The 11,652-nt window shown below is 39.8% G+C and overlaps 1 protein-coding gene across 1 annotated transcript in view; it reads left to right on the top strand.

Moving 5' to 3' along the window:
* The first annotated feature begins 1,491 nt into the window (after positions 1 to 1,491).
* The window catches only part of CCDC162P (coiled-coil domain containing 162), a 78,334-nt gene continuing 68,173 nt past the window's right edge, over positions 1,492 to 11,652 (top strand). The window contains 7 exon segments of the mRNA XM_015858674.3: positions 1,492 to 1,605; positions 4,468 to 4,644; positions 5,932 to 6,004; positions 6,545 to 6,655; positions 7,081 to 7,194; positions 8,763 to 8,957; positions 9,585 to 9,744. Of these exon segments, the coding sequence (XP_015714160.2) occupies positions 1,601 to 1,605; positions 4,468 to 4,644; positions 5,932 to 6,004; positions 6,545 to 6,655; positions 7,081 to 7,194; positions 8,763 to 8,957; positions 9,585 to 9,744 (835 nt within the window). The 5' untranslated portion in view covers positions 1,492 to 1,600.

The following is an 11,652-nucleotide window of genomic DNA, read 5'->3' as shown; positions in this document are numbered from 1 at the left end:
AGGAATTGGCTGAGTGATCATACTCAAGGAGTTGCAATCAACAGTTTTATGTCCAGGTGTAGACCAGTGGCACTCCTCAAGGATCAGCATTGCAACAGGTGCTTTTTAACATCTTTGTTGGCGATGTTGTCAGTGGGATTGGGTGCACCCTCAGAAAGTTTGCTGACAATACCAGGCTATGTGTTGCAGACAACAAGGGAATTGAATGGTTAGGAGAGACATATGAGAGAGAGAAGGTTGATTTGCTTGACCTTCCAAGAAGTTTTATCTCTGTAAAATTTCTTTTAGACTCCAGGATGAGGCAATACTGAAGGGGGTAAAGGGAGAAAAAAGCATTTAAATTTTTCATAAATGTTCTGGTGCAGATCTCAAGTACAAAGAGAATGCAGTAGGCTTTTCAAGCCCTTCTACAGGTAAGAATGAAAACTGGAGATGTGCTCTGTTGTTAAGGGCTTTGAATAAAGGCTAGTAATGATGTGTTGTCCTCATGGGAAGTCTTCAGATCAGAGAAAGTTTTGCTCTGGTACCTGATGAGAAAAAGGATTGTGACAATCTTTGACAGAAGTGTGTGCAGACTTTTTGTGGCAGGTTTGGGGTAGTGCTGGTGAGGAGTTCATAGACTCCAAACATTTTTATCAGGACCATGGAAGACCATGCTGTGCAGCTGATATGCAGGGATATTTTTTCTCCATTTTACGCATTATTTTTTCTTATGGACTATCTCTGCATTAGAAAAGAACATTTTGTGCTTAAAAGGACCTAAACACATTCTAAACAGGGTGCTTTCCTGGTATGGATAGCACTGCGTCTGCATTTCTAGTTCTGGAATTGTTGATTGTGGAGACAAGTGAAAAATGACTATCTCTGCTATTAACATTTTCAGACTATGTGTATCCTGCTGCCACAAGATAAGCCTATGCCATTCCCAGAGGTAGCTAAATAACCTCTGGATCTCTGTCTGTTCATGTGAGAGAGCAAGCGAGAAGGGCCATGCCATGTTTTAAGGAACCCAAGGCATTATATTTCATTTAGAGGTCCAGCCTGAGATGAAAATCATCAGGCATTTGAACGAGAGAGAAAAGTTGCCATTGTTTTGCCTCAGTTGCATAAAAATGGGGAGGAGTGAGAGCAAGAAGCACTCGTAGCTTGCATCTGAAGCCATTGCAGCTCCGATAGCTTTGCGTTGCTATGGGGAGAGCTGGGCCTGCCCGGGCAGGGAGCCCATCAGCCATCAATAAGCTGTGACCTGGCATTTGTGTTGACTATAGAAACCTGGGGAGAAGGGGCCATTCTGTGCTGGATCTAGAGAAGGAGACCAGAGCTTTTCCTACTGTGGAGGGCAGCAGCTGTGGGACGGTCAGTGAGGTATGGGATGGGGCAGTACTTGATGAAAGCATTGAATAGCCAGGCTTCAAATGCACTTGGCTGCAGACAGAGCCTAAAATCTCTTCTCTGTTCCACTTTCTGGGGGGTGAAGAACTGGGGGGAAGGAGAAAACTGCTAAAGCTGCTCCTGTCAGCAGCTGGGCAGGGAAGGGCAGGAGGTCAGCGCATGCTTTTATTTGTTGGCACTTTCACTGTTTGAAGCAGTTGTCGACCACATGAGGTAAGTCTTCAAAGTAATCCACAGCAATAAGTGGTGATGTAGAAACCACAGCGATGAAGGGAACCTTGTCCATAAGTGCTGGCACAGCCCAGGTCCCAGGAGGATCAGATCAGTGGGATCTGAACGCTTCTCTTCTTACACTGTAAATAAGTGCTGGCTTTGGACTCCATAAACATATATTTGGAGAAAGTTCAGTTAGAGCAGACTTTTTATAAGAACAGTATGTTTTGGCTTCCTAAGTGCTTGCTGTACTCTTTTACAGATCCTCATTTTGATTTATATCTTGAGCTTTCTTGTTTGTCTTCTCAGATGAAACTGTATATTCCTTTTCGTTTTATAAATGTTTTGCATCTAGCTATAAAGGGCATTAGATGAAAACACACAGTGATCCCCCCCAAAAGATGAAGTGGTTTATTAACTCAAAATACTGGCTCTTTTTTTGCTGAGTTTCACATAACTTGTCACAGCTAGAATTATCACTGACAACAGGTTTTGTTGGTATTTTAATCTAGAGCCGTATTTTGTGGCTAGACAGTACAGAAACTGGACAAACGATGAAGGTCAAGCAGTATAATTAAAAATACAGAGCAGCAAATTGTATCCAGTAATAATTCACTTTCCTGCTGCTAATGAAATATGCTAGCGCAAATTAATGGCTTGTTACTTAAGTCTGCTGGAAAGACTTTGTCCCAGTACAAAAGGCATTCAGCCTGAAAATGTGTGCGTAACAATCTTCTAACCAGCAAAAGAGAGGCTGGACATAGCTATAAATCCAGCATGTTCTGGGAATAGGAGCTGGCAAAAACACTCCTCACAAAATATCAGGGCAGGATCTCGCTGGGATTTGGACGGCTGCTAATGTAACAGAGTGCAGATGTTTATGTGGACTGCAAGACGTTCCCAGAATAAGAATATCATACAAACACATGCTGATTTTTACAGCAGAAAAACAAGGATGTGGGGATAATAAAGCATATGCTCATATTTCTGATTAAGCATTTGTTGTTTTGCTCAATGTGCCTGTACTGGCAAAGCAGCCTGTGCAGGGTCTGCAAGTCGCTTGTGTTGTGGGCCTGGGCCTGATCAAATGTTAAGACCTTTCCTCTGATTTCCAGGGAACTTGTGTTAACTCTTCATAATTCATGATGATAGAAGTACTGCTTAAGTATAGGGCTGCTGACAGGCTGTGGATCCTATGCGTGACACGGCATGCAAACTTTTGTCCTCCTGTTTTCATGACAGCCTCTCATGCTTTGGCCTAAGTGTGGATCCTCTTTCCAAAACCACTCTCCATCTCTCTTTCCCATGAAGTGTAGTCTCGCTGGTCCAAACCTAGGAGATCAGGGTCTCACTGCTTTGTGGTTGAAGAAGTCATGGAATATTATCAAGCCTTATAGGCATTTGTAAAGCATGGCAAATTGTATTTTTTAATACTATTCTAGTAAAAATCCTTACCTTCATTCCTTAAATTAAGTAAATCTAATGCAAATAAATTCTCTTTAACTTGTGCTGGCTATTAAAGGTAAACTCATTAAAATGCCAGACTACCCCATCGCCTTTACCACAAATTCAGTCTTTCCAAAATATCTTACAACCTGCTGCCAAGGTATGATTACCCTTCTGCCTTTATGTCCTATGTACCTATATATCCTTACTCAAGCTCTCTCGTAGGTAACTGTTGTAGCATACATACTGGTTTCTTCCCAGTGATTTCTCCCGGCTTCTTGGCTGGGTTCATTAAAATCTTGTACTTTGTTTTCTGTCAACAGTAACACTTCCTTCCTCTTTTGCCATCCTGTCCCCTGTTGTTTCTTTGTGTCCTCTTTTATCTGAATTTCCTCTTCTCTCACATGTGAAGCCCAAAGATCTGAACTATCTAGTTCCCTCTTAAGGTTTCTTAGTTTGGAGCTCTTATTATCAGGCCAGTCCAGTAGCAAGAGACAAAATTTACCTTAAGTATTAGGATGCCATCAACCAAGGAGGTACACGGACCAGTAAGGTGCATCCTACGCTTGTGTTTGGCCTTGTGACTGCCTCTTTTGTTTGTTAAATTAGACATCATAAGTGTGACTAAGATCAATAGCTATTTTAATTTCAGAGGGTTTTTGTTCCTTTGTTTTTTTTCTCAAGAAAAAGGCAGAAGCCATATGCCCACATCTGCCAAACAGACTCTGCAGACCACTGAAAAACAGATGGTAGGGAGCATTGCTCAGAGGCTGGCTATAAGTGAACTTACCTCTTCCTCCCCTTTGCTCCCAAGAAGGAAAACTCAGATCTTTCTGCAAAGGCTTGCTTCTTCCCTTAAAAAGACGTGCCCTTATGTTTTTTTTCTTTTTCCCTTTCTAAGTGATGATGCACTTGACAAGTGAGCAGAATGACTGCAATTCCAGATGTGAAGAGAGCACACATATTTCAGAAATTCTCACAAATCAAGTGATTTTGCATTACAAATGAGTGACTTCAGTAAAGATGGATTATTTACAGACAGCACAGTTGTCAAGAAGTGGCATTTCTTTCAAGTTCTTCACATTCTGGTCAATCTCAAATAATAGTTTTGAGCGAGAGAAATGGGGAGAACAGATTTTGAATGTCAGTTTATTTTGTTCTGGGAAAAAAAAAAACAGCAAAAAGTTTTAATTCTTTTCTTGTAAATGACTTCATTTGAGACTTAACATTTCATGTTTGATTACCTAAGATTTCTAGAGTGTCCTTAAAAATTAGATGAAGAATGGAGGGGATATAATTTGTTATGCTGAATAATTAGCTCTTTACTGAATACTCTATGTGCTGTTTATATATTCATTATATATAGATATCAATAAGATTGGGAATTTATGCTATTTACATGAATGGTTTTCCTAGTCCAGAGTTCACAGGTGATTTATTCTTGAGAAGGAGCAACATGGATGAAGTATACCACATCTCTTCCACTGAGAAGGTCCAGCAGCTGGAAAGAGAACTAGCAGCACAGCTGGCAGAGCTGAAGGCACAAATAGAAGACAATGGGGTACTTCAGGGAACACCAAACAGGGCATACAGGTACAGATAGTTTCCTGGATAATGAGGGAGAGAGTGAGATTGCAATGCATTGTCCTCTTCTCAATGCAAATGAATGTTGTGTGTCTAAACATTCATTTTAGAAACCTGAAGGCCCCCATGGGAGCCAGGAATAGCAGCTTTTTCATTGTGAGTCTGCCCCAGCATTGCAGCTGAAATGGAAGAGAATGTGAAAACATAAACTAAATCCCATTTCATGTCATGTATTGCAAACAAAACATTCAATCTCCTTAGCACATCAAGTATTTCCTCCTTATGGTGAAGAGGAAGTAGGTTTAAACATAATGCTGGGATGTCTAAACAGAATGGTTGCAAGTAAGACAGCTGCTCTTGCTCTCCTCAGCCATGATGAGATATTAGATGTGACAATGCATCCAGATTTGGCTTCAGGAAAGCTGTAGACCACCTAGAGAATATCTGGAGGAAGACAAGGGTCAAGAAAGTTTGACTAAGGCACTTAAGACAAAAAGGAAAGCAGCTGGGCTTGTGTCTCCACTTGGTTTTCTCTGGACTATAAACCTTCAGACACATGGGAGATTTCTGTAAAGATGAGGGGAATAAATTTTTGTTTCCATGTACGAATAAAACAGAAATCATGGGCTAAAATTCAACATTCCAAATAGAGTATTTATTAAACACTGATGTCTAGGTGAGGAGGTCATTCCATCCATGATTATTAAGAACATGACAGATGAACACCTGTAAGCAATAAATGCACTTTTCCTGCCTTAAAGCAGTGGGAGTGCTGGGTGATCACAAAATCCCCCACAGCCCAACAATGTTGTGGTTCTAAACTGTTACATCACCTCTGTGTTTTTAATTTACAGGCATTCATTTTTATTCATTTAAACAAAAGTTTTGCAGGGTATAGATGCTGTAAGTATGTAGATGCATGAGATTTAAAGCCCAGTTTTCCTCCAGAACTTTTCACAGCTCCTTGTCATGCAGGCATTTTAGGAAGGAAGCTGACTAAACGATGAAGGATGATTGTCAGGGAACTCTGCTGCATAGCTGTGGGCTGTCATACGTGCCCAGAGAACTGACAAGCATCCAGATGGTTTATTAAGAGGCTTTGATTAATAAATATGTAAATAAATATTAAAAATATCTTCTAATTAGTCAAACCACGCTGCTCAAATGTAAGTTTTTATACTGTTAAACTTTCCTGCTGTTGATTTTGTCATTTGAGTTTTGTTGGGCCTGACCAATATTTGCTTTCCACCAGTTTGCCCATAACATCTTGCTGAACGATTTTTTTTTCCCATGCAGCTCTGTTCCAATTCCAAAAGATGCAATTTATTTCAGAAGAGAAAGAGAGAGAGTACTGAAGAAAGTCTTACAGGTAGGTAGCTACAGTTTACACTAGCTTAAGAAAATCACTTTGCTCTTAGGATCATAGAACAGATTGAATTGGAAGGGACCTTTAAAGGCTGTATAGTCCAACTCCACTGCAATGAACAGGGACACCCATAGCTAGATCAGAGTGCTCAGAGCCCCATCCAGCCTGGCACTGAATATAGCAAAAGATGGGGTGTCTTTGCACCTCACCAGGCAACCAGTTCCAGTGCTTCACCACCCTTACTGTAAAAAACTTCCTTATATCCTACCTAAATCTCCCTTCTTTTAGTTTGAAACCGTTTTCCCTTGTCTTATCACATCAGACTCTGCTAAAGAGTCTGTCCCCTTTCTTCTTATAGCCCTTTACTGAGTAATAACTAAAAATTCAAATTGCAGAAATTGATATGTTTTGTGAAAAGGAGAGCAGTCTGAGCCTGTAGCATTTGTTTATGTGATAAAACCCGATAAAAGACTTCTCTTTATTTAACGCTATTTCTTTCCAACGGCCTGAAAAGAATGTCTGCTCACCACCCGCTGTTTGCAGGTGGCGGAAGCGAAGCCTCTTGTTATTCAGGCTGATGTCATGCAGAGGGAGTTAGAGAGCTGCTGGAGAAGGGAGTACACGGCATCAAGCTTGCCGCTGCTGCTGCATCAGGTGGGTTCGTGGTGGGGAGGGTTCCCCCAGCCCTGCAGGCTGCACTGTGATGTTAAAATAGGAATGGGTGCAACTCCTGCCTGAAAACAGGCACGAAAGAGTTGGTACTTGCTGTATAAAACGCTTCCTTCTATGATGTGAAAAGTGCTGTTCTTCGCTTCTTTGAAGAATGGGAATCTCAGCCAGATCAGATGGGCTGGAGCAATGTTCTAATGTTCTTGTATTCCCCTGATGCTTTTGCTCTGTTCTATTACACCTGTGTTGTGGGTTATTTGCATTCCCATTTTTAAAATAGAGAAATAGGGCTGAAGTTGCTACTCTTTCTCATGCCGGTGATATAAACTGCTTGAGTTTCCTATGATGCTAAGGTGTTTTTATTTTTTTACTAATATGTGGTATGTTGGTTATTTTTGATTGTATTCAAGTTTTTTACAGACAGAATCACTCAGCTAGTCCAGAGTAAATATCTGCACATGCTCAGATGGAAGAGATTTGGTACACACAGCAGTGTTATTGAGCAGCTTTATCCTCTCTACCAGGTAGGATCCCAAACCCAACATCTGACACATTCAGTAGCTGTTTGTGAAAAACAGTATTTTTCATTGCTAACAAGAGTTAACAGTGGCTTTCTTTTCATCCAAATTAAAAACTACTAACATTAAGGATAATGCATCAAACTTGGAAATTTTGGATTTTGTTATCTGTTACAGCAGCATCTGTAGCACACAGATCTGTAGTTTCAAGCACTGCAACACTTACCTGGAATATTACTCCCGCCCCTCCTTCCACCTGACAGTACATAATAAAACTCTATATATATATATATATATATTAGGCATTTAACTTTTTAACTCAAGGTGCTATGGTTTATTGAACAAACGTAAGCACTTGTAGCCAAGCAGCATCTCAAGTCCAGTTCAGGAAGATGGAAGGTTTTAGCTTTTTATCTCTACTTTTATTGTTGTAAAAGCAGACTGTAAAAAAAAATATATATTATTTTTAGTTTAATATCTTTAGTATTCCAGAATAAGCAGCTTTTTCTGCAAATAAATTGAGTTCCCTTGCATCTGAATATGTTTTATCTTCTTCAGACATGAATAAATGTCAAGCAGAATAGTTTACATAACTGTCTTGCCACTATTCTTTAGAGCTGTAATTCACACTTGTTGTTTTAATCTTCTATTAAATCATCCATTTGTCTTCATTGTGAGTGACTGTATTTCTATTGGGTATGGTTGGGTCAGCATTTTCAGTAAATCTTTCGCTCTTTAGGTGGTTTGAGCTTTCTGGAGGTTGTAATTGCAGGGGATCATGGCGGCAGAGCTTGGTAACGAAGACAATAAAAATACTGACCGCTTTCCCACATGAGCTTAATGCCAAGAAACAGAGCTGCCTCTTGCTGTTTAGAAATGTGCGAGCTGAGGCCAGAAGAGAGAGAAAATTGATTCTCTGATGCCAGCAAGGAAGTGGCAAATGGCTGTGTGTGTGTGGTTATTTAGGCCTTCTGCTGTTAACACAACCATGGTACCTCATGCCATTATTGATAGTTCAATAAAAGGCAAAATTTTGAGAGGAAGATGGCCAAAGTGCATTTCCAGTTCTTGGCCAGTTCTTTACTGACTCTAATCAGCATAGCTGAGCATCTAAATGAGTGGTTTCCTAATGGGAGGTTTTCTTACAACGTCAGCAATATGTGCTCTTAAAATACTGCTTGGTCTTCTAAAAGAGCAAATGGAGGGAACTGGGCTTTTGTATGTGAGAAGTCTTCAGGTAGCAGCTTCTCTGGTACTACTTGAAGAGTCTGGCTTATTTAAGTGGGTAAGACTTAAAAAGATTACTACATGTTCTTCACCATTCACACTGATGTCTGATTATACTCCCAGCTGTCTGCTTATGGTCAGTACTAGATGCTCAGAAATATTCACTATTCAAACTGAATTTCACTTTACTCCTTTGGAAATACAATTCTTCAGCATTTAGGATAGAAATAAACCTTTGAGGCTACTCTCAAACAGAGATTCCTTAAGGAATGAGATGACCTTCTAGCTAATAAGAGAAGAAGATCCATGTGTACAATAATGATAGTGTCTCTTCTATACCTAAACAGAAGCAAGTTAGTCACATCATGGATGAATACAACGATGCAGTTCAGAGGGCTTCAAGGCTTTCAGCTGCAAGGGAGAACTTCCTGACAGGAAAGAAAAATCCAATGAGTTTAGTGACGCAGGAAGATCTGATGATTTACACCCAATGGTTAGTGTGCCACCTACACTCTCTGAAGGGCATTCACCGTTTTCTCCAGGTAAGATGAGCATTTTGAGCAGTAAAGTGTAGTTATGCAAACCTTAGTAAACTGAAGAAGATAAAGCTCAATACAAAATCTAAGGGTTTGATGGTACTAAGCCAGACTGCATACATTTGTCTTCTGATTCTTTTAGCACATTGATTTTGCTGGAAAGGAGATATGTAAATTCAGCTTTGTCATTGCTGTAAGTGAAATAATGAGTTCCTTGGCTGCAGGGTAGAAAGTGCTAGGCTGTGTGGATTTAAGGAGATCTAGAATGAGGAGAAGGAAACTTGAATTTTTTTCCATGCTTGTTACTGTGGTGATGTTTTGATAGAGTGGAATGTTATGAAAGGGTTGAGTCATCATGATCAATAGTCTGTAGATTTGGGGATTATTTGTTTAAGTATCACCCTTTGAAGACAAATATGAATACATCCTTATTTTATATAGTTGCTTTAGTATTTTTATTACACAAGTGCTGCAAGTCATCTACAGTGAATGAACTTCTAGATTTATATACAATTGATAACTGTGATTTGGTTTTGTCTTTGTTGCGTTTGATTTTATTATTTATTTTGCAACTGAATAATTGTATGGCTTCTATCTGACCGGGAATAACAACAAATATGTTTTTAACTCCAGGTTCTCCAGCATTTGCCCATTTCTCACAAACTGAGCATGGCTGATGAGAAATGTCCCGATGTGATCCAAGACAAATGGGACAAGTTAAGGAGTGCATTTGACAGAAATTCAGATGTTTTTAATACTGATGTGTTTCACTGTTCAAAATTTTTAAGAAATGGTGAGAAATGATCAGCTTTCTTTTAGAAATCCTATGAGTAATGTATTTGCTTATGTATATGCTTTGAGGCAGGTCAGCAGTGCAAATCTGGGAAACACTAAATGCTGTCTTTGGGTTGTATGCTTGCGAAATGTAGAGCGTGGCTTCTACAGTCAGCAAGAATCCTGGAAATCTGGTGCCCAGACTCCAAGAGATACAGCCTTATATCTGCGGCAGTCCCTCCTCTGGCCTTGCTGTACACTGGGCTGCAGAAACAGGCAGTTTATATGAATACTTGTGGGATCGGCTCAATGGAGAACTCAGGATGTTGTCCTGATTATGCCAAACCCTGAAACTCCCCCTTTCTAACTTCCTGCAAAAAATATTATTCAAAATATTTCAGTGGGTGGCTGGTTTCTGGAGAAACCAAAACAAGAAGAGAAATGTTGTTTCAAGACACTTAATGAAGTATCTCCAGAAGTATCTCATTGTGGTTAGTTTCAAGCTCCCTTTCCTTTTGGATGAAGGGAGGAAGTGATACTGTTTGTATAGAGTTATCCATGCGAACAGTACTTAAAACAGCATTTGTGTTAAAGAGAAAATGCAGCCTCTGCTTCTCTCCTGGGGCTGAGGCACACTGTTTGCCTCCAGAATGTGGGCTTGTACGTCTGCAAGGGCCTAAGAGTGGCATCTGAGGGAGAGCAATGTTGTAGGGGATGTAATGGAGCATAATGCTAAGGAAAATGTACATAATATATATATCCTTATATATATTATATATTATATAATGATATATATATAATATATATATCATTATATCCTTATGTATATAATAAATATACATAAGGATAAGCCTTCAACCCTTAGTTAGCTGTCTTACTGGAGTATAACTGGTCTTGCTGATGCTGCCCCCTTTCACTCCTTAGTCCCAAGTGGTCCCAGGTATGGTCCAGCTATGCCTCAGGAGTGCAGAGGTTCAGGGTTAAGGCACAGGAGAGGCAATCAGTGTTTCTTTCGTGAGTGGGCTATGAGAGGGAGGGACAAGGAAAGGGCAGACCTCCAGTGTATACAGTTCTTCTGCACCATTAATTATGCTGAGGAACAGACAGTTATTGTTATTTAAACAGCAACTCAGAACTGACTTAGCTCGTTTTGATCTTCAGCATCTAGTTATCTAATATTTGAGGTACAGTATCGTATTACCATCATAAGCTTCATTCATCTTCTATCTAGATCTGAGCTTCGCAGATGAAACACCAGCATGATTAAACAAGACATGAAAAGCAAAGATGAAGTGAAGCAAAGATGGAATAAAAGAGCAGATGGCCCTTTATTGCTGAAACAATGAGATAATAAATTAGATTACTTGTAGTTCCACTAAACCCCAAGAGTTTCAGTGAACTTTAGCAAACGGTAGCTTTCCTATTAGTATCTTTGTGCGTATCAGCAGTACTCATCAGTATTGGGTAAAGGAGAATGAATTGGCACTTTTTTGGACTTTCAAAAATATTTGACAGATAAAATGCTGCTGATTGTTCTGGTTTGTTGTAACATGGAAATGAAGGAGCTTGAACAGCAGTCACCTTTCTGTGGAGAAAGATGGTGGCACAAGGCAAATGGTAAGATTCTGCATTTAAAAAACCAACAATCCATCAATCAAACAAACAAACACAGAACACTGTTAAACATTCTTTTCAAAGAGCTGAATAAAGCTCCTCATGAAAAGATGACAAAACTTACAGGAGCACAGTAGTTTTGGCTGTTCAAGAATGAAAGGATACTGATATCTTCCAAGGCCTCAGCAAGCCTGACACAAGGTTAAGCAGGAGAAAATAGTTCAGTTTTTCTAAAAATGGGTGCTATGTTGCAGACAGACTCTTCAACACATATCCTAAGCTACTCAACCATCCCTAGTACACCCTTGTTTCA

This window comes from Coturnix japonica, chromosome 3 (assembly GCF_054131305.1).
Source record: "Coturnix japonica strain WE chromosome 3, WE-NBRP24, whole genome shotgun sequence".
NCBI classification, from domain to species: Eukaryota; Metazoa; Chordata; class Aves; order Galliformes; family Phasianidae; genus Coturnix; species Coturnix japonica.
This window is presented reverse-complemented; position numbering and strand designations above follow the sequence as displayed.